This window comes from Rhinopithecus bieti, unplaced genomic scaffold (assembly GCF_001698545.2).
Source record: "Rhinopithecus bieti isolate Rb0 unplaced genomic scaffold, ASM169854v2 scaffold_14700, whole genome shotgun sequence".
In the NCBI taxonomy this organism is placed as follows: Eukaryota; Metazoa; Chordata; class Mammalia; order Primates; family Cercopithecidae; genus Rhinopithecus; species Rhinopithecus bieti.
The window spans coordinates 1221805-1243379 of NW_016808194.1; the positions used below are offsets into that span (position 1 = coordinate 1221805).

At 35.8% G+C, this 21575-nt stretch overlaps 1 protein-coding gene across 1 annotated transcript in view; it reads left to right on the plus strand.

The window, feature by feature from the left end:
• The first annotated feature begins 277 nt into the window (after nucleotides 1-277).
• USP15 (ubiquitin specific peptidase 15) overlaps nucleotides 278-21575 on the plus strand; it is a 151145-nt gene continuing 129847 nt past the window's right edge. Inside the window, 1 exon segment of the mRNA XM_017885689.1 lies at nucleotides 278-742. Within this exon segment, the coding sequence (XP_017741178.1) occupies nucleotides 654-742 (89 nt within the window). The 5' untranslated portion in view covers nucleotides 278-653.

Here is a 21575-nt window from a genome sequence, read left to right on the forward strand (position 1 = left end):
TCTGGGTGTGCCTGGGGGGGGCGTCACAAAGAGCCTATAAAGGGTCCCCACCTACAAATGGGAGTAAGAGCGCTGGAAGGAACCCTGGAAGGGCATGGAGACCAAGCGTTCGGTTTCGGAATGTTTTTTGTGTGTGCCCATATTCACCGAGCTTGGGTTCTGCTACTCTTAACGAAAAGCCCAGTCACGGAGCTGCTAAATGTTCTTCCATATCTTAGCCTTCCCCACGCCCCCCCGCCCTACCCTACCTCACCCCCAAGCGTGAGTGAATGCGCAAATAAGGGTTTTCAAGGCGTCAGTGGGAAAGAGGGAGGGGAAGGCAAAGCCGAGGATGGGAGGACAGGGCGGTGGCATCCCTCTAGCGAGAGAGCGCCGGAGCCCTCGGCGGCGAGGAGAGCTAAAACCCGGCTGTCCCGGTCAGAGGAGGCCAAGGCAAGATGCTGGACGGGCGGGGACCGATGGGGGGCAGCAGACCATGGCCGCGCACCTAGTCCGCCCCCGGGGCCTCCTCTTGTCCTGAGGACCACCCCCGCTCCCGGTGTCTTTTGGTTTCGACCGGCCGACTGGGAGGGGCCGTGGGGACGCCATTCCCATAATGCTCTGGGGCGTGCCGCCGCCGTCGCTGCCACCTCCCCTACCGCTAGTGGAAGAAGATGGCGGAAGGCGGAGCGGCGGATCTGGACACCCAGCGGTCTGACATCGCGACGCTGCTCAAAACCTCGCTCCGGAAAGGGGACACCTGGTAAGAGAAAGGGGTTGAGATGCCCGCGGTTGCCCGAGGATAGTGGAGAAGAGGGCGGGAGCCGCGAGCTGGTGTCTTTCGCTAGTGACAGGTGCGGGCAGGTCTGGCGGCGGCCGCCGGGGTAGCAGGATGTTGGCTGCTTCTGAAATGTTGGGGCAAAGGTTGGACTCTAGATGAGGGTCAGGGTTCGCGGCTTGCCAGGGCCTGCTGAAAGGTGTCCGGAGAGCGGCAGCGGCGGCGGCGGCGGCTCTGACTCGTGCGGTTCTCTTCTTCCTCTTTCCTTCCGTAGTGCCGCTCCCACCTCAGGCCTTCTCGAATGATAGGTTATAGTGATTTGGTTTGAGTCTTATATATACGCTGTTTTGGCAGGTCCCGGTGCCGCGGCTTATCACGATCTCACCAGCTTTACTTCTCTGTTCGTTTCCTTTCCTAGAATTGTCGGCGTCCAAGTTCCCTTTTATTCTGATTTTTGTAGTCTTCCGGGAGGCAGGCTGCAGGATGTTTGCGGTCTGTACTACACAGGTGGCATGTCAGTGCCCCACATAAGAGAAAGCAACCCTAGTTTCCAGTTCCTTGTCAAAGGAGGGAGAGAAGTAGGGAACCTTAGGCTTATGAGAGACCACGTGGTCTTGTGCTTTAGTGGTGGCTTGATAAAAGCCGGCAGCGTTTCTGTTAGACGTGCAGCCCTTCCCTTCTGTTTGAAGGATAACGTAGGCCTGCAAAAAGTAGATAAGTCCACTTGAGGCTTAACTAACTGCTAATATTCGAACTTGTAAAATACCAAAGGATATACATTTATAATACTGAAGGATGTATGTGGACATTTTCACACTTGTCGGCCATATCAAGTGGCATCTAGAATAACTTAAATATGTGAATATGTAACATAATTTAAAATTCCTTATTTTGGGGGAAGGATAATATGCCTCTTCATTATAATAAAAAATATTTTCACTTCCCACTATTACCATAACAGTAGTATATAATTTACAGTGTTTCACTATGGCATAGTGGAAGGAGCAGTAAGATTTAGACCTGAGTTATGTCACAGTTTCACCACTCAACTTGCAGTATGACTTTGAGGAGAGTTAATTTAAATCATTGCACCTCAGTATCTTCTGTAAAATGGACAGTATTTTATTATAAGGGTTTTATCTTGATTCGCTTTAATATCTTAAGAATTTCATGTTTATGAAATACTAAATTTTAGTTACCTTCTGCTCTTTACTCTTGACAAAAGGCTGTGATACTGGGATCATTTTCAGTTAAGCTAATAGGTGGCAGATTTAGGACCGTAATTTAACCTTGATCTAAGTCTTAGTCTTTTTTTTCTTTTTTGGTAGGCTATATACTATGTTTATACGATAGAAATCCCTCAGGATGTAAATATATACTTGTTTCATTGTGTCAAAAAAGTAGAATCTTCAAGTGACTTAATAATAGTTGTTTTTGACCTGGCAGGGTGGCTCACGCCTGTAATCCCAGGACTTTGGGAGGCCGAGGAGGGAGGATCACTTGAACTCAGAAGTTCGAGACCAGCCTGGGCACCACGGCAAAACCCCGTCTCTACAAAAATACAAAAAATTAGCTGGGCATGTTGGCACGCCTGTGGTCTGAGCTACTCAGGAGGCTGAGGTGGGAGGATTGCCTGAGCCTAGGAAGCAGAGGTTGCAGTGAGCTGAGATCTGGCCACTGCACTCCAACCTGGGCAACGTGAGACTCCATTTCAAAAAAAAAAAAAGTTATTGTTTTTATTATAATGTTAGTAAGATGTTTATTACTGTGGGGAAATTGGACATTTCCTAGGACACCCATGTTTACCTTGGCTTGTGGTATGACAAATAAGTCCCTGCTCACTATTGTAACTTAAAGAACATTTCAAAATTCTTAATTCGCCCAACCTATTACCACCTTATTTAAAAAAGTGAATTTCCTTAAAATAGAAATCTATTAAGTCTATAAGTTAAAATATAAGTATTGTCTCATTAATGTCACGTTTTTGTATATAGAGTAATTGGTGTTGACACTATAGGATGATAGGAGCAATATGTGCATTGTGGGCGTTTAACTTTATAAAGTTTGGTATTTTCAAATGAGTGTATTTTTGCTTTTTGACAAAATTAATGTAAATTGTTTTATATATGCGCGCGTGTGTGTATAGCTCTATAGGTACAAACTATGTTTCACTATATTGCCCATGCTGATCTTGAACTCCTAGCTTCAAGTGATCCACCTCAGCCTCCCAAAATGCTAGTATTACAAGTATGAACCACGACTGAATACAAGAGGCTCATAAATTTGAGTCATGTCAGTGCTTTTATTTTAAATGAAAGTAAACTGAGGACCACATATTTAGATAAAAGCAGATTGTGCAAGTTTATCCTCACGTTAACTTTCTCTTAAAGGAAAAAAACTGCAAGAGAAAGAAGGTACTGGGAGTTGCAGAAACCAGTTTGATTTATTTGTAAGCCAGTTTATTTGCAAATTAGCAAGTGAAACCTGTTCAAAAACAAAGTAGTATAGAGCAAAAAATTGATTCAGAGTTTTAAAGAGAATAATTTGATAAGTATGAATTTGATGATGAACTTACAAGTACAGAACTGGTCAGGATATGTATTAATTTAGTTGGTGTTTTTGGAACTCACTAGAAAGTTGTTTTTCCTTTTAATACCTTTTTTTAATCTTTGAATCAGGTTCTTTGAAATTTACCATATGGAATACTGTCGTAGCATATAGTATGTAACTGTCTAGGAAAGACTGGGCTATTGAGAAAAAGTGGTAGGCTTACCATAAGTTTATTCTTGAAAGTTTAATACACATATCTGAAGTTATAGTCAAATGCATCACAGTGAATAGATTTCACTTATTAGCTCTTGAGTACTTTGCAGGTAATGACTGTCTCATGGTGACTTGGGTAACTAACTTCCATACCTAGGCAAGTATAAAGATTTATTTGATTCTGTGTAAGTACTGCAGTTTCTCTTTATTTGTAAGCAGTAAGTGATTTTTATCTAAAAACTGATTTTCTAGAGATGAAAATAAGTTACACAAGTGTGAGATGAAGAGAAACATACTTTATGATGTATTTGGTTCTAGACTTCATATTGAGAAGTAAATCAAAATTAATACAAGAGAGTAATACCTTTTTAAAAAGCATGAAGGTAGCACTGATTTGTATAAAGAGGAAAGCAGTCTGAAAATGATATTTGTTGATCTGTATTTCAATTCCAACAAGAGATCAGAAAACCACGAACAAGGTTTAGAGTTTAGGAACTATAGGAAAGAGATACATGAACTAGAATTATATAGCTTAGGATGAATTAAAACAATTTTCAGATACATGGTGGTTTCTTCTGATGAGACAAAAAGATAATTTGCTTAAGGTACATATGCGTATCTTAGGAAAATATTTAAAGAATGGTAGTGAATGAGTTACAAAGAAAATTTGTAACTCATTTGGGTTATAAAATTCTCTCTTTGGAAAAAAATGCTTTTGAGACAGTCTTGCTGTGTTGCCCAGGCTAGAGTGCGGTGTGTGGTCTCAGCTTACTGCGGCCACCTCCAGGGTTCAAGTGATCCTCCCACCTCAGCCTCCTGAGTAGCTGGGCCTACAGGCACTGGCCACCATGCCTGGCTAAGTTTTGTATTTTTGATAGAGACAGGGTTTCCCCATGTTACCCAGGCTGGTCTCGAACTCCTGGCCTCAAGTGATCTGCCCACGTTGGCCTCCCAAAGTGCTGGGATTACAGTTGTGAACTACCTGTAAAATTTCCAGTCTGGAAATTTTTTAAGAAATAACCCTACTATGAGTAAAAAAAACATAACCACAAATCATCCAAAGCGCTGCTTCATTTTCCCCATTTTTATTAAATGTTATTTATCTGCCAATCATTTTCAGTCATTTTTATGTGTGATTATGTTAAGTGGCAATGTGTAGTTAACTTTTGCAGTTTAGCAAAACATTGCATGCCATTTTTGTATAAACCCTAATAACTGTAGTAGATTTAAGGTAACTTTACAGAGTAATTTGTGTGTAGAGTCATTTAAAATCTCTATGACATTTTCATTTCAACAGTTGCCAAAGAATCTGATCAATGAAGTTTTAGGCCAGAGGCATTGATTTCAGTTTTTACAGCTTTCTATCCATTCCTACTTTTACTTAGAAATCTTTGAGGCTTAATTTTATTTGATCCCTTATGTTTGTGCAACTTTGAAACTAAAATAAAGTAACCTTATATTCACAAATCCCGTAATAATGAAAAGGAACACTATTAACATGAATTTCAAAATATTTATTGTATACTTAAAGAAATTTTTATATTACTATTACTTTTAAAATTAATTTTAGTAGTGCCTGGGTGTTTACAACCAGAGTAGGGTATATACTACATCATTTATAGGAAATGAAACCAAAAGGAAAAACTTTCTTAGTCTTGGTAAATTGGTGAAAACAAGGACAGAGATAGTGACCTTAAGACATGTTTCACATCCTAGATGCTTAAAAATCTAGGAAAGCAACTTTTCTTAATTTAAGCCTTTTTTGTGAGTTTTTAAATGACTTCTGTTAGTGAGTTCAGGGTTAATGTACCCTAATAGGCTAGGAAGGTCCAGAGCTAGTCAATGATTTCATTTATCTGCTTGGTGAAGTTCAGGCTTTATTTTTTTCTAAATTATAGCATTTTCCTATTAGCATGTATAAGGCATTAAATGACCTTTTTGCAAAATGGTTTTGTGACAGTTAACAATTTTGCTTCTACATAAGTATAACAAGATAAAATTAGTTTGTCATGTCATGACCTGTAATATTACATTTAAAAACACTATGTGCCAGGTACTGTTACAAATGCATATTGACTTATTTACTCATCGCCATATTACCACAATTCTGGGAATTGGTGTTATTCACATTTGACAAAATAGGAATCATAGGCTCAAAAAGGTTTTCACATAGTGTTATAGCTGGGATTTGAACCCAGTAGTTTAGATCTTTAGTTTGTGCCCTTAAAGCACCGTACCACATTGCCTCTTAACTTTATTTAAAAAGAATTTTTTTTGAGACGGAGTCTCGCTTTGTCACCCAGGGTGGAGTGTAGTGGCATAGTCATAGCCCATTGTAGCTTCAAACTCCTGGGCTCAAGCAAACTTCCTGCCTCAGCCTCTGAAATAGCTGGAACTACAGGTGTGTGCCACCACACCCGGCTAATTTGTAAAATTTTTGTAGAGATGGGATCTTGCTATGTTGCCTAGACTGGTTTGAAACTCTTGACCTCAAGTAATCCTCTGACTTCAGCCTCCCAAGTATTAATAGCCAGGATTACAGGTGTGAACCCCTATGCCCAGCCTCTGTCTCTTATTTTAAAGATTCATTTTTTTTTAAAAGTAGATTCACTTTAAAAGAAAATAACCTATTTTCTCTTTAAAGGAAGTCTATTTTATATTTAGTAGCAGAATTCTACCATTTTATCCCACACTTGTCTCTTGTGACTGTTCAGTTTAGATATGATAGAACATGTAGGAAATCCTAACACCTTGCTTCTGGAAATTAAAACATGAGTAAAGATTGATAGGTGAATAATTGAATGTACAGAGCAAATGTCATTTTGATCCACAAGTACATTCAGACAAAAAAATCTGAGGTCATTTACTATTGAGCTTTTAAATTTTAATTGTTTATCAATAATCATAAGCTCTTATTAGAGATGATATGACCCCTTCACATAGTTTTACAGAAATAACCCATCATGCATAAAGTACAATCTTGTAGGCTATTTTGTTTCAGAGTTTGGTCTATATTTTTAAAGTATGGTATTGGTGTACTATAAGCCACAAATACATAAGGCTTTCTTCTTGGACTTAAATCCATATGAACCACTCAGCACAGAAAATGCAAATATGAATGCATTATTATGTTCCATGTTTACTAACTGATTTTTCCCTAGAGATAACTCTTAAAGAATTTTTGAAGTGAAAGAACATTTAAATTAAGATAGTGGAAGATATAATGATAATAAAACAGTCAATTTTGCTATCTTAGTTTTGAATTTACCTATCTTATGATGTGAGTTTAGAGTGATTCTTCTTTTTTTCACTGAAAATCACTTTATTAATAAGCCATGATTATTGACAAAAGTGAATTGAAACTATTGGGTATATTGGTAGAGAAATAAAGGGAAGGTAGAGAACAATTGATAAAGGTTGATTATGTGCATTATGAGATTTGAACCTCAAAATAAGGACCAAAATGTGTATTTATATGGCTTATAGATGAGGAATCTGAGAGAAATTAGCTTGCTCATAGTTTACTGCCAGCGGACATTTATTAAATGCTTAGTCTGTCAAAGCCACTATTTTAAATGCTTTACACTTACGCAGTCTTTAAAGTACATGCTCTTATTACACTTCATTTTATCTTTGATGATTTCAGACCTAGTTTAAATACCTGTGTTTGATAAAGACTTAAAGTACTAGATACTGTCTAATACTAAGAATAGATCCTTAGTATTAAAAATGGTTTTATGCTGTCACTACTCGAATGTAATTCAAATAATATGTTGTTAAACCATGGGAATTTCTCTTTTTTCTTAATCCTTGTATAGAATTTTTCAACAATTACTACTTTTTTCTTCCCTGAGTAATGTCAGTCTAACTTGTTCCTTTTATTTTAATTTCCTCACTTACCACTGTAATTCACATTCTCTGTCTCATATTCATTCCTCTGAAGCCACTTCCCCAGACTCTTTCTCCCATTTATCCTTTAAACAGGGAATGTAGATCCTTTAAATTTTATCACCCAGTTTATACAAAAGTCACTATTCAAGAAATCTAGCATAAGCCTAGTAAGTAGCCTCAGTTTTGGATACAGATTAAAATTATTTTAGGGAAGGGTCAAAAATGGCTCCTTACAAAGGAGGAAATAAGTTCCAATTATAATATAAAACAAAATCCCTGCCGGATTAACCTGCATTTAGTTATGCCTAGACTTCCTTTACTACTTTCATCACTAAGATTCTACATGGTTTCATTATAGCTCTCCTAAAAGAAAAGAGTAATGATGCCTTTTTTTTCCTACAAGGAAAGGAGAACTAAGAATGCTCACTGTCCCTTCCATTCTCCTTTTAGTTTTGAGAAGACCCGAATATTAATGTGGTAATTCCCTACCGTAAGAGAAAATCATTTAGCAGAAATACCAGTAGAAAGGACTTCCTTTGTGAAAGAAGTCAAAGATCTCACAAACAAGTTCAAGGGTGGCTCTGAGGCCAGGGTATTCTAAGTTTAGAGCTAGTTAAATCAAAACCTGAGAACATTAGAGACAAACTTACTTAACTGAAAAGAACATCAAGTTCCTTGCTCCAGGTAGAAAAGACCTGGTAATCTGGATTGATTTCTGTTATTTACCCATATGTTTTTACAGCTTGACAAAATTTTAACAGTTTAGTCAAGAGATTTGCCTTTGATAAAAAGATAAGGAAATTTATATTCATACATTTGAATGGATTTCAAGCTGAAGAACTTTTTAATTCTCAGGAGAGGTATAGCTAAGTAGTTATATGTAACACATAGTTGTGGCTATGGTTTTCAGAAACTTATTGCTCATTTGCAATGTTAAGAGCTTTTTACTATGTTGAGAGCATTTTAAAAGTTCTCTAGATAGGTTCCTTATATAATGTAATACGTTTATCCCATATATATTACATATATGAAATACATGGTAGTATTCTCATTTTACCAGTACGGAAACTGAGATAGTTAAATTTATATGGTCATAACACTTGGCAGTAAAGCAGGAAGTCTAACTTAAAGCTTGCGTTTTAAATTCTAACTGTGCTGCCTGCCTATGCGTGATAGAGCCATACCCAGATTATGGAAGCAACATTTTGAAAGACACATACTTGAAAGTATTAAAATCAAGAAATGACAGCTTTGTCATACTTGTTAAACACCATTTTCATTTGTTACTAATATCAAGAGCCTCTAGAATTTTCTGAGTCCTCTTGGGTTAGCCTTCTAGTCTCAGCAGTCTCATTTCTAACTAATATGTCTCTGTTTTGATACAGATAGTGTCTCCCATTTCCTGCAAATTATTTGCTTTTTCCTGCTTTAGGGGCCTTTATACACCATTTCTGTTGTTTCCAATACTTCTTACTAATTACTGACTTTCATTTCAAAACCTAGTTCAAAGTCAGTCTTTAAAACCATCTCTAATTTCATCCAAATTTGTGGCCCTTCCATTCTTTGCTTTTAAAATATATATATGTATATATAACAGCTTTATTGTGATGCTATTCACATACCTTACAATTTGCCCAGTTAAAGTGGACAATTCACTGGGTTTTAGTATGCTCACAGAGTTGTGCAGCCATGACCATAATCAATTTTGGAATATTTTCATCATCCCAAAAAGGAACCTCATACCCATTAGTAGTCACCTCCCACTTCTCCCCCAAACTCCTCTGCTCTAGGCAGCTACTAATCTATTTTCTGTCTTTATATATTTGCCTATTCTGGATATTTTATACAAATGGAATCATATAATATGTGTGATTTTTGCATCTTTTACTTAACATAAATGTTTTCTAGGTTCATGCATGTTATAGCATATGTCAATATGTTACATATTTTTACTGCTGAGTGATACAGTCATGAGTCACTTAATGACAAGGATAACTTCTGAGAAATGTGTTGTTAGGCAATTTTTTTGTCGTGTGAACATCTTAAGAGGGTACTTACACACATCTTGATAGTATTATCTACTACATACCTAGGATGTATTGCCTGTTGCTCCTAGACAAAAAAACAAAACAAAACTGTGCAACATGTTACTGTAGTGCATACTGTAGTCAATTCTAATATAATGGTAAGTATATGTATATCTAAACATAGAAAAGGTAGAATAAAAATACAATATTACAATCTTTTTTGTTTTTAGAGACAGGGTCTGGCTCTGTCACCCAGACTGAAATGCAATAGCCCGATATTGGCTCACATTACCCTTGACCTCCTGGGCTTAAGCAATTCCACTGCCTCATCCTCACAATTAGCTAGAACTACAGGCAACCACCACTGTGTCTTATTTTTTTATTTTTTATTTTTTTGTAGAAATGAGGGTCTTGCTCTGTTGCCCATGCTGGTCTTGAACTCCTGGCCTCAAGCAATCCTCCCACCTTAGTCTCCCAAAGTGTCAGGGTTATAGGCATGAGCCACTGTGCCTAGCCAGACAATGTGTCTGTTAATTGACCGAAATGTTACGTGGTATGTGGCCATATCCCATTGTATAGATATAACACATTTGATATATTCATTTATCAATTGATAGACATTTGAATTTCCAATTTTTGCTTATTTTGAATAATCCTGCTATGAACATCCATTGCAAGTTTTCATTTCTCTTGTGTATATACCTGTAAGTGGAATTGCTAGGTCCCTGTTTAACTTTTTAAGGAACTGCTAGACTGTTTTTCTAAGTGGCTGTAATTTTACATTGCCACCAGCAGTGTATGAGGGTTCCAGTTTTTTCACCTCCTTGTCAGCACTTGTTATGTTCTTTTTTTTATATATATGGCAATCTTAGTGGGTGTGAAGTAGTATCTCATTGTAGTTTTGATTTGCATTTTCCTCATAGGTAATGATGCTTATTGGCCATTTGTATGTCTTTTGGATGTCTGTCCAAATTCTTTGCCCACTTTAAAAATTTGGTTATTTTGTCTTTTTATTATTGCTTTGTAAAAGTTCTCTAGATACAGGTTCCTTATCAAATAGTTAATTTGCAAATTTTCTCCCATTCTGTGGGTTTTCTTTTACTTTCTTGGTAATGTCCATTGAAACATAGAAGTTTTATTTTAATGAAATTCAATTTGTTTTTTCCTTAGTCACTTTTGCTTTTGGTATCATGTCTAAGAAGGCTTGGCTTAACTCAAGGTCATGAGGATCTACTCTTATATTTTCCAAGTTTTATAGTTTTAGCTCTTACATTTAAGTCTATAATTCAACTGAGTTAATTTGTTGTGTATGTGGTCAGGGGAGGAGTTCAATTTCATTCTTTTGCATGTGGTTATCCAGTTGTCCCAAAACTATTTGTCAAAAATATAATTCTTTCCCTGTCTTGATACCCTGCTTGAAAATCAATTAACTGTAAAAGTGAGGGTTTGTTTCTAGATTCTCTGTTTGATTGACATACATGTGTATCCTTTTACTAGTACCATACTGTAACTGTATAGTAAGTATAGTAACTGTATAGTAAGTTTTAAAATCTGGAACTGTGTCCCCCAACAACTTCTCCAGTTTGTTTTGGCCCTCTTCTCTTACTAGTTTATACTATGTTGAAATGTTGTTTTGTAAATATTCTTAAATATATGTCTGTATTTCATTACTCCATATAAATGACACAGTCCTCTTTTTTGCAGCCCGCCTTCTTCTGTCATTCGAAATCTACCCCATCTCTTTATTTCTTAGAGGTATCTGATATAATAGTATTTGCACAGTGAATGCTTTGTGTCATTTAACCCGTGGATCTTTCTTCCATTCCTAGTCTCATGCCCCAAAAGCACAATGCACTATCTTAAGAACATAGATAAGTGTGCTAATTACCAAAAACACATTTACTGTACCTGGAAAATGTAAGACAACAACTTCCGCAGATGAAAGCAACCTGGCATCCTAAAAGGAGGCTAAACTCACATTAATCCTTCAAATGAAAAAATAGTCACATCATACCCTTTAAATAATGCTTTAAAACATTCAAAATTATTTATATTGTTTGTGGAAATACAGTTATTTAAGAAAAGCATAAAAATATTCATGGAATGATAAATACTAAATCAGAGTAAGGGTATCCAAGAGAGGGACCCATGGGGGGGCTATATATTAATATTTATAATTATTTTCTTTAGGTGCTTGTTTTGATGGTATGTATATAGATGCTTATTATTATTCTAAGTTTAATGTATGCCTGCATATGATACAAAATACTTTTTAAAAGCAAAGTTGATTGTAAGAGCTCTTTGTTTTGAGGAAGTCCCAATTTTTCTTAGTTTTTTCTGTTTTTACTTTAATATTGTTAATACCAAACCCAATTCTTCCAGTGTAGAAAAGTTACACAGAGCTGAGGGAATTTATGTAATCAGAGTCAAATGTTATAATCATTTCCTTCTTGCTTCATATATGCTTATCACGCTTATATGTCACATGGTTACAAGATATCTTTAGTATGGAGAGACATACATACACATTTAAGATATTAATGATCATGTATGTGTATTCTGGATGAATAGTTTAAAAACAATCTTACTTGGCCTCCTTCTTGAGCTTCTTATTTGTCTTAGTTTGGATCTAAAAGAGGTCATAAAATTATTTATTACTAAGTGGTGGATTTAATGTGCGGAGCAGAAAATAGGTTAGAAATGCATGGAATCTCAAAATTAAGCTATAAAGAGATGGTAAACTATTCCATTGGTTTGAACGAATTTCATAGTTTTATTTGTTTAAGTTTTACTGAAACCATGAAATTCTGAGTCTTAATTTGTGGTACTTAAAAAAAAGTCAGTGAAATAATCTGATTTATAATAATTTAAAGTACTAGATGCTGCCAATATCTCCTTAGTGTTGAAAATTGTTTTATGCTATCACTACTCAAATATAATTTAAGTATTTTGTTAAATAAGAGAATTAGTCATAAGAATGAATTAGTATCCAGAATTGTTTATGCCATTCTGCACAAGATGATTATATTTTTCTGAGATCAAGTGTGCTACATTGGATCAGGCTGAGATTTTTGTGTGTTTTTTTACTTATAAAAGGACTGCCTATGCCTACTCTGTACAGAGGCAGATAGGATTTCAAAAAAAAACATGGTTATATTTATTTTAATATTAGGCAATTAAGCAGGAACTTTATCTGAAAGTTGTCAGCATAAACATGTATAAATCAACAACAACAAAAACATTGTGCATTTACTACCTCTCTGGTTTCCTAAATCCTGCTGTTGGAATTTCCGCATATTCCTTTTATACTCTGTTGTATCTGGGACTATTTCTTAATCATTTATTGGTCCTTGTATATCTTTCTTAAATTTGCTTCTAGTGTAAAAGCACCAAACAACTCTTGAAATTCTCCTCTTTCTCCCTACCAACTCCAAAATCTTTTACATTCATATAGTAGCTTTACTATATTTGAACAGTGTCTTAAAATTGACTCTGAAGCCTCCAGCTTCTCTGAAGCCATTGAAAATTATTCTATCCAGACCATAATACAAATTATTTATCATAATGCCTTCAGAATATTTAGCACCATACAATTTAGATCTTTTTGAAGTACTCATGTTAATATAACTATATGTAAGTTTTTGAGTTAGTATTTCACATGTATTTGATCGTTCAGTAATCTTGTGAGGTAGTCCTAGTGGTCTTCATGAAATGTAAATCGAATCATATCTCTTTACAGTTAAAAATCTTTCAGTGGTTTTCAACGTACTTGAGATGAAATCCTTGTCATTGCATTAAAGGCACTGTTTAGTTCGGTCTCAGTCAAACTCTCTAGCCTCATCTACCATTTCTCCCCTACCTTGTCATAAACTCCAACTTCATTTAGTCAGTTCCTTCAACACTCAAAATTCCCAAAGTCCTTCTGGCCTTAGCATGTCATCTTCATTCAGTTTAGATACTTTTTCTTACCACTTTTCCTGGAGTAACTCTTATTCAGAGGCTAAAACATTATTTTTTCAGAGAGATTTTCATTTATTCTAAATAGGGCCCTCATTATATGCTTTCATAGCTCCCTGTACTTTTCCTTCACAGCACTTAACAATATTTTACTAAGTATCTTGATTGCTTCCTTTTTCTCGCTCCTCCACTGGACTCTTGAGTTACATGAACAAAGGGACCTTGACTGTTTTGCCAACCACTTTATTCATCTGAAGTATTTTTTGAATGTATGAATTCCCATTTCTAAGGTGGACAGTCGAAGGGTTTTATTGCTGTAACTTTTCTAAGACTTCACAGCAAGTAGTGTCAAAAATAGAAGTTTGGTGTGGTGCTTTTTCTATAGTAAATTTAGAATTTATATCTACTCAAGTCTGATTTCAGGAGATAAGAATATATATAAACAAAAATAATCATGAAAACAAATTGAGATTGGTATGACAAATTCATCCACAATTTAGTGTTTGCCACATTTCTAGGAAACTTCTTCAGAGAACGGTAGTGTTTTTGTGTGTGTGATCTTAATTGATGTGAAAACATGAATCTTGTATAGGCACACGTGTGAACATTCGGACTCTTTTTCTACTAAGTTTCTGATAGGCAAAGCTCTAACCCTAAAGATACCCACTTTGAAAATACTCATTTTCTCAATAAGTACAATGGATTATTAGAAATTGTTAGAGTTTATCTTCTAAATAAGCCTTCCAGTTCTATTTATAGCTTGGTAATAATGTTACCATATCCTCTGCTATCTCACTTTTAAAAGTGAACTTATTGTTTCATAAAGAGGGAGTGTGGTATATGATTTGACTAAGAATCTGTTACATTTCTAGGTCTTTGTTAAATAAATGGAATTTAAAGTTTGATGTAATGAAAAGAACACTGAACTTTAGAGTCTGAAAACTAGACTGCAGGACTTTGGGTACCCACCGAGTAGTGTTACGTGACCTTGATAAGTTATATAACCTCTCTGAATTTTGACTTTTCCTTCTGTTAAAAAGGAGGCTGGGCACAGTGGTTCACACCTGTAATCTCCACACTTTGAGAGGCCCTGGCAGCAGGATCACTTGAGGCGAGCAGTTCAAAACCAGCCTGGGCAACAGAGGATTTAAAAAAATAAACAAGGTTATATGTATTTTAATATTAGGCAATTAAGCAGGAACATTTATCTGAATATTGTCAGCATAAACATGTACAAATCAACAACAAAAAAAACTCCATTTACTGCCTCTCTGGTTTCCTAAAATTAGACCTGTCTCTACAAAAAATTTTTTTAAAATTTACTGGTTATGGTGGTGCTGTCTGTCATCCCAGCTACTTGGAAGGCGGAGGCAGGAGAATCACTTGAGCTCAGTTGTTTGAGGTTACAGTGAGCTGTGATCACAACACTGCACTCCAGCCTGCACGAGAGTAAGACCATCTCAAACAAATAAACAAATAAATAAATGAAGATAAATAAAAGGTTGCTCTACTCTGTCTCAAAGGAAGGAAGGGAAGGAGGGAGGGAAGAAAAAGGTAGCTCTACCATCAACTAATGTAAAAACACTTTGTAGAAAAACCTTATATAAACATTAAACATTTGTATTATCTTATGCAGACACTAAGATTTTAAACAGAAGTGAGATGATCATATTTGTGGTTTTAAAATGTTTGGCAGCAGAGTGGAGGACAGCTTGGAAGCAAGCAAAACTTAAAGAAGATGTACAAGTCAAGCAGCTATCATCGTCATCTATGCCACTAAAAATAGTGTGGAAGGGGAGCTACAGAACTAAAGTACTTTTCTGAGGATGAAGAGGAGAGGGGCAGACTTAGAAATATTCTGGAAGTGCTTGGTTACTGGATGTTATGGAGCGGGGAATATAGGTTAATATTCTGGTTTGTGGCTTGGGAAATTAAATTACTGATGAAGTCATTTATTAAAGTAATAGTGGAGAATGGGTAAATGTAGAGAGAGATGTCTGGAAAATCCAAGTTGACATGGGCTTATAGGAATTGGAAATATGATTCAAGAGAACTTGAGGACTGACTCTGAGATGCAGATTTTGGAATTATTGATATGAATTATAGGAGAATATAAACAGTGAAAGAAGAAATCAAAGAACAGCTCTACGTAATACACTTAAGCAAAAGAGAAAGTTGTAAAAAAATTGGGAGGGGTCCCCCCACCTCCCCGCCCCAAAAAAAGAATGACAGAGGTTAATTTTTTGAAGGATTAATACATATATAAAATTATGAATCCATTGGATTTGTTAAGGTGGTCATTGGTGATTTGTGAGGGCCCATTAGAGTAGGAAGACCTGTTGTGTTACGTTGGAGTATAAGTGAAAGTTGAGGAAATAGAAACTTGAGAAGCTTGACTGTAAGGACAAGTCAGAAAATGAGAATAGATGAGAAAATACAAGAGTTGAAAAGTGATATGGGGGAGAAGGAGAAAAAGACTTAATCTCTGTTGAAATGCTGAGTAGGAAAAGCCAGATTAGATGGGGTTAGGAGCTGTGTGTGGGGGAAGGTCTCCAAGGTAGCAGAAGGAAATTAGATCCACAGCACAGAAGCAAAAATTATTGGCCTGGGATTTGAAGAAGATTACTTCCTCCACTGATATATAAGGGAATCAGGTAAGAATCAGGTGTGATGCAGTAGAGTTGGACAGGCTTCTAACTGCTTTGTAAGGTAGGTAGCAAGGTTGTTCAACCTAATGGGTTGGAGATTAGGTAAGACTGGCAAAGGTTTGAAATAATTATTGAGGATATAGAAGGCTATGCTGTGGACTTGGTGGAAGGTTACAGGTCATCTTTGAAGGACTTGAGAGATTGAAAATCATAGGTCTTTAATCTCTATATGATTTTCTTTAGTAACTTTGAACCCAGATAATAACATTAAGATAAAAATAATTTCAGATTGATATACTAATAAGTAAGCATCATATGTGATGACCAGGTATGAGGCACCCTCATAAAATTCCTTGTCATCTTCTGAAACAGGAAGATTATAGTGATTAAGCCATAGATCTTTTAGATTATACATTGGTACATTTACTTCATAACTTCTTTACAGGAACAGTCAGATGTCTTAGTATTCAGAAATATTTCACCTTGGTTTCATTTATAAAGCATTGACTCCTTTGTACAAGAAATTTAGCCTGTTCATCACAAAACAATGTAATTACTACTCTGGGCTACTCAAGATGGTTTGTACATTAGTATTTAGATGAATTTTAGATGGTTGCAGGTCTGTAGTTAATATATAATATTTGGTACCAAAGTTTGATCAGCTTAAAATCAGTAAATATGTCAGTTTTGGAATTTTTTCCTTCTTCGTTTTGCTTATATTATCTTCCAAGATATCAAGGGTAATAATCTGCACTTTATGTGCTTTTCTTTTTATATGAGATATCACTCATACTTATTTTCTGGCTTATTCACTGGTTGCTCTAGTTACCAGTGGGAAGTAGAAAAAGGAAGTATTTTCTCAAGAATGAATATACTACCCTATATCAGAATCACATTTTGATGAATTTAGAAATGATTGCAAATGAATTGTGCTTTTCCAAAGAAAATTCTTCAAGACTTATGTAAATTTTAATTAAAATCTAATGCAGATTCGCCTATTTAGAAAAGTACAACTATAAAAAATAAATACAAAAGATCATATAAAGTTATGAATTTTTTCAGAAATAAAAGTAGTGAATAAAACGGTGCCTTTTATGCATTTTGCTGTGTATAATTTTAAAATGTTCTTATAATTATTTTCTTATTTTATGCATAAAATTTCCATTGTTGACTGTCAGTGAACACTATCGCTTTTGTTAGCCTCAACATTATTCTTAGTCTATTTGACTGTACTCTATTCTGTGTGCATATATGTGAAGATGTATCTATACCTAACTTCTGTATTAAACAAAAGACATTTACTCATGCTGTTAAAACTTTCTGGCAGATTTTGGATAACCCTCCTTGCACCACTTCACAATAACTCACAAGCTGTAACTCTTCTGAATCCCACTTCCACAAGCAGACAATCTTTTTTAAGATAAAATATGTTTATTATGGTATTTATATATTTCTAACCATTTAGCACATGTAAAACTGTGCTACCATTTTTATTATCTTCTTTAAAACATGTCACTGACAAAGTGCCTCAGCAAGAGAAGGAAGGGGATGGGATTAGGGAAGCATACAAACCTGTACAGCATGTTACCGTGCTGAAGGCAGTTTTAATATAATGTTAAGTATTTTTGTATCTAAATATAGAAGAATAGTAAAAATGCCATATAAAAGATTTTTTTTAATGGTACACCTATTTATGACGCTTACCATGAATGGAGCTTGCGGGACTGGACGTTACTCTGGGTGAGTCAGTGAGTTAGTGGAGAGTGAATATGAAGGCCTAGGACAGGGTTGTTCCATCTTTTGGCTTCCCTGGGCCAAATCGGAAGAAGAATTATTGTCTTGGACCACACATAAAATACAGTAACGCTAAGAATAGCTGATGTGCCAAAAAAAAAAAAAATCACAAAAAACTCAGTGTTTTAAGAAAGTTTACGAATTTGTGTTGAGCTGCATTCAAAGGTGTCCTGGGCCACGTGCAGGCCTCAGGTTGGACAAACTTGGCCCAGTGCATTAATGTACACTACTGTAATCTTTATAAACACCGTACACTTAGGCTACATTAAGTTAATTTAAAACTATTTGTTTCAATAATAAAATTATTCTTAGCTTACTGTAACATTTTTACGTTATAAACCTTAAAATTTTTTTTAAATGTTTTTGACTTGTTATAACACTTAGTTTAAAACACCAACACATTATACAGCTGTACAAAATATTTTCTTCATATCCTTATTCTATAAACTTTTTTCTATTTTAAATTTTTTCTTTTTTTTTATTTTTTTATTTTTTCTAATTAAAAAATTTTTTTGCTGAAATCTTAAGAGACAAACACATTAACCTAGGCCTGCACAGTCAGGGTGATCAGTATCACTGTCTTCTGTCTCCACATCTTGTCCCATTGGAAGATCTTCATGGGCAATAGTATTCATGGAGCTGTCATCTATGATACCAATGCCTTTGTCTGGAATACTTCCTGAAGGACCTGCCTGACTTTTTTATTTATGTAAGTAGAAGGAGTACACACTATACTTCCTGAAGGACCAGCTAACTTTTTTATATATATATGTAGAAGGAGTACACGCTAAAATAACGATTAAAAGTAAATACATAAACTGACAACAGTTGTTTATTATTATTGTCAGGTATTATAATAATTATATGTGCTAAACTGTTCTAAGACCGGCAGCACAGTCGATTTGTTTACGCCAGCATCACCGTAAACATGTGAGTAATGAGTTATGCTACAGTGTCACAATGGCTACATCATTAAGCAGTAGGGCTTTTTAAGCTACGTTATGGTGTATGGGACCACCATCATATATGTAGTTTGTCATTGACAAGAAAGTCATTATGCAGTGCATGACTGTATACATATGGTCCTCAACTTAATGATGGAGTTACAGCCTGTTAAACTCATTAGAAGTTGAAAATATTGTAAGTAAAAAATCCATTTAATATACCTAACATACCATACAATATAGGTTAGCCTGGCCTACCTTAAATGTGCTTAGAACACTTACATTAATCTACAGTTGGGCAAAGCCAGCTAACACAAAATCTGTTTTATAATAAAGCATTGATTACTGTACTGAAAATGAAAAACAGAATCATTGTATGGATACTAGAAATATGGTTTCTGCTGAATGCTTATCACTTTCATACCATTATAAAGTCCAGAAATCTTAAGTCGCACCATAAGTTGGACTGTCTATATCAACTTTTTTCATTGTAGTAAGAATACTTAACGTGAGCTCTGCCATCTTAATTTTTTTCTGTACTATATAGTATTGTTATATACAGGCACAATATTGTACAATAGACGTACTCATTTTGTGTAACTGAAACTTTGTACCCACTGAATATCATCAACTCCTTATTTCTTCCTTTTCCCAGCCCCTGGCAGTCACCATTTTACTCTTTGTTTCTATGACTATGATTGTTTTAGATACCTCATAAGTGGAATCATGCAGTATTTGTCTTTCTGTGACTCATTTACTTCATTTAGCATAGTGACTTTCAGGTTCATTCATGTTGCTGCATATGGCAGGATTTTCTTTTTTCAGTCCGAATAGTATTCCATTTTTCTTTATTCTTTCATCCATCAAAAGACATTAAGGTTATTTCCACATCTTGGCTATTGTGAATAATGCTGCAGTAAACATGTTAGTGCATATATCTCTTCAGGACCCTGATTTTAATTCTTTTAGATATGTACCCAGAAGTAGGATTGCTGGGTCATATGGTCGTTCTATTTTTAATTTTTTGAGGCTAATTTTCCATGGCCAATGCACCGTGTTATATAGTCTACAAGAGTTCCAATTTCTCCACATCCTCACTAACAGTTACCTTTTGTTTTTTCAATAATAGCCATCCTAACATGTGTGAGGTGTTATCTCATTGTGGTTTTGATTTGCCTAATTAAGTGTTGTAACACCTTCAAGTTTTCAAAACAAGTATTAGAAAAGAACTGACTGCATATGTAAGATAGAGCTGTAATTGATTTTTTCCTTTATGTGTGATCTGTTGTGCCAGTACCTTTTATATAATAGTCCATCTTTGCCTATTAGTTTGTAATGATGCTTTTGACATATGTCCTCATATATATGTGAGTCTTGCTCTTATTTCTTTGCACTGTTTTCATTGGTGTTTTTACTTCTCTCTATGCCAATATCACATTTTCTTAATTACAGCTTTGACACTTTGTAACCTTGGACAGGTTAATTTCTATGTGCATATGTACTCTGTCTCAAATTAAGATAATAGTACCTACTTCATTGGGTAAATGAAAATATATTAATGTGCTTAGAAGTATGCACATGGCTCAAGAGTAAAACTCAAATATTAGTGATTTTGTTATTAAATGAAACTTAATAAAGTTAATAATAAACTTAATTAGCTTGGTAAGTTAATAATAATTAAATTAATAATAAATTAAGCTTAATAAAGAGGCTTAGTAATGAGGAAACTGAGCTTTCCATCTTTTCTTCCAAACTTTCTGGTGAAGTGGAGAGAGGGTTATGGAGGGATTCCCTGAAACAGTGACATTTAGGCAGATATATGAAAGATTATAGGTGTTAACTATGTGTCTTAGTCCCTTCAGCCTAGTATAACAAAGTACTAGTAAGTGGCTTAAAAACAGCAAATTTATTTGTCACTGTTCTGGAGGCTGGGAAATCCAAGATGGCTAGGTACTGGCAGGTTCTGTGTTTGGTGAGGACACAGCATACTTTCTGGTTCATAAATGGAACCTTCTAGCTATAGTGGAAGGGATGAGGTGTCTCTCTGGGAGCCTCTTTTATAAAGGCATAAATTCCATTCGTGAGAACTCTGCCCTTATGATCTAATCACCTCCTAATACCCTATCCTCAGGGGTTAGAATTTTAACATTAATTCTGGGGGAGGAGACACACGCATTCAGACCATAGCTCTACATGTTTAAGAGAATAAGGGAATTTTCTAGGTAGAAGGGGTTATGAGGCAGAAAGTGGTGTGTCAAGGAACTGAAAGAAGCCTCTTGCAGCTGGATCTGGGCACAAAGAAAAATGGTACCTGCTGAGTTTAAAGGGGTAGCTAGGGTTAGGTCATACAAGACCTTTTAGGCAATGTTAAGCATTTTAGACTTCATCCTGCATAGTTATAACTGTTTGTATTGGTTGATATCCTAATGACTTTAAGTCAATAAAAGAAACTCAAAAGCAAAAATTGGGCTTATCTGGACCCTAATAGTATATGAGGATTAAGAATACCGTTGAGAAGCCGGGCACGGTGGCTCACGCCTGTAATCCCAGCACTTTGGGAGGCCAAGGCGGGCAGATCATGAGGTCAGGAGATCAAGACCATCCTGGCCAAAAACCCTGTCTCTGCTAAAAAATACAAAAAATTAGCCGGGCGTGGTGGTGGGCGCCTGTAGTCCCAGCTATTCGGGAAGCTGAGGCAGGAGAATGGCGTGAACCCGGGAGGCGGAGCTGCAGTGAGCAGAGATCGCACCACTGCACTCCAGCCTGGACAACAGAGCGAAACTCCGTCTCAAAA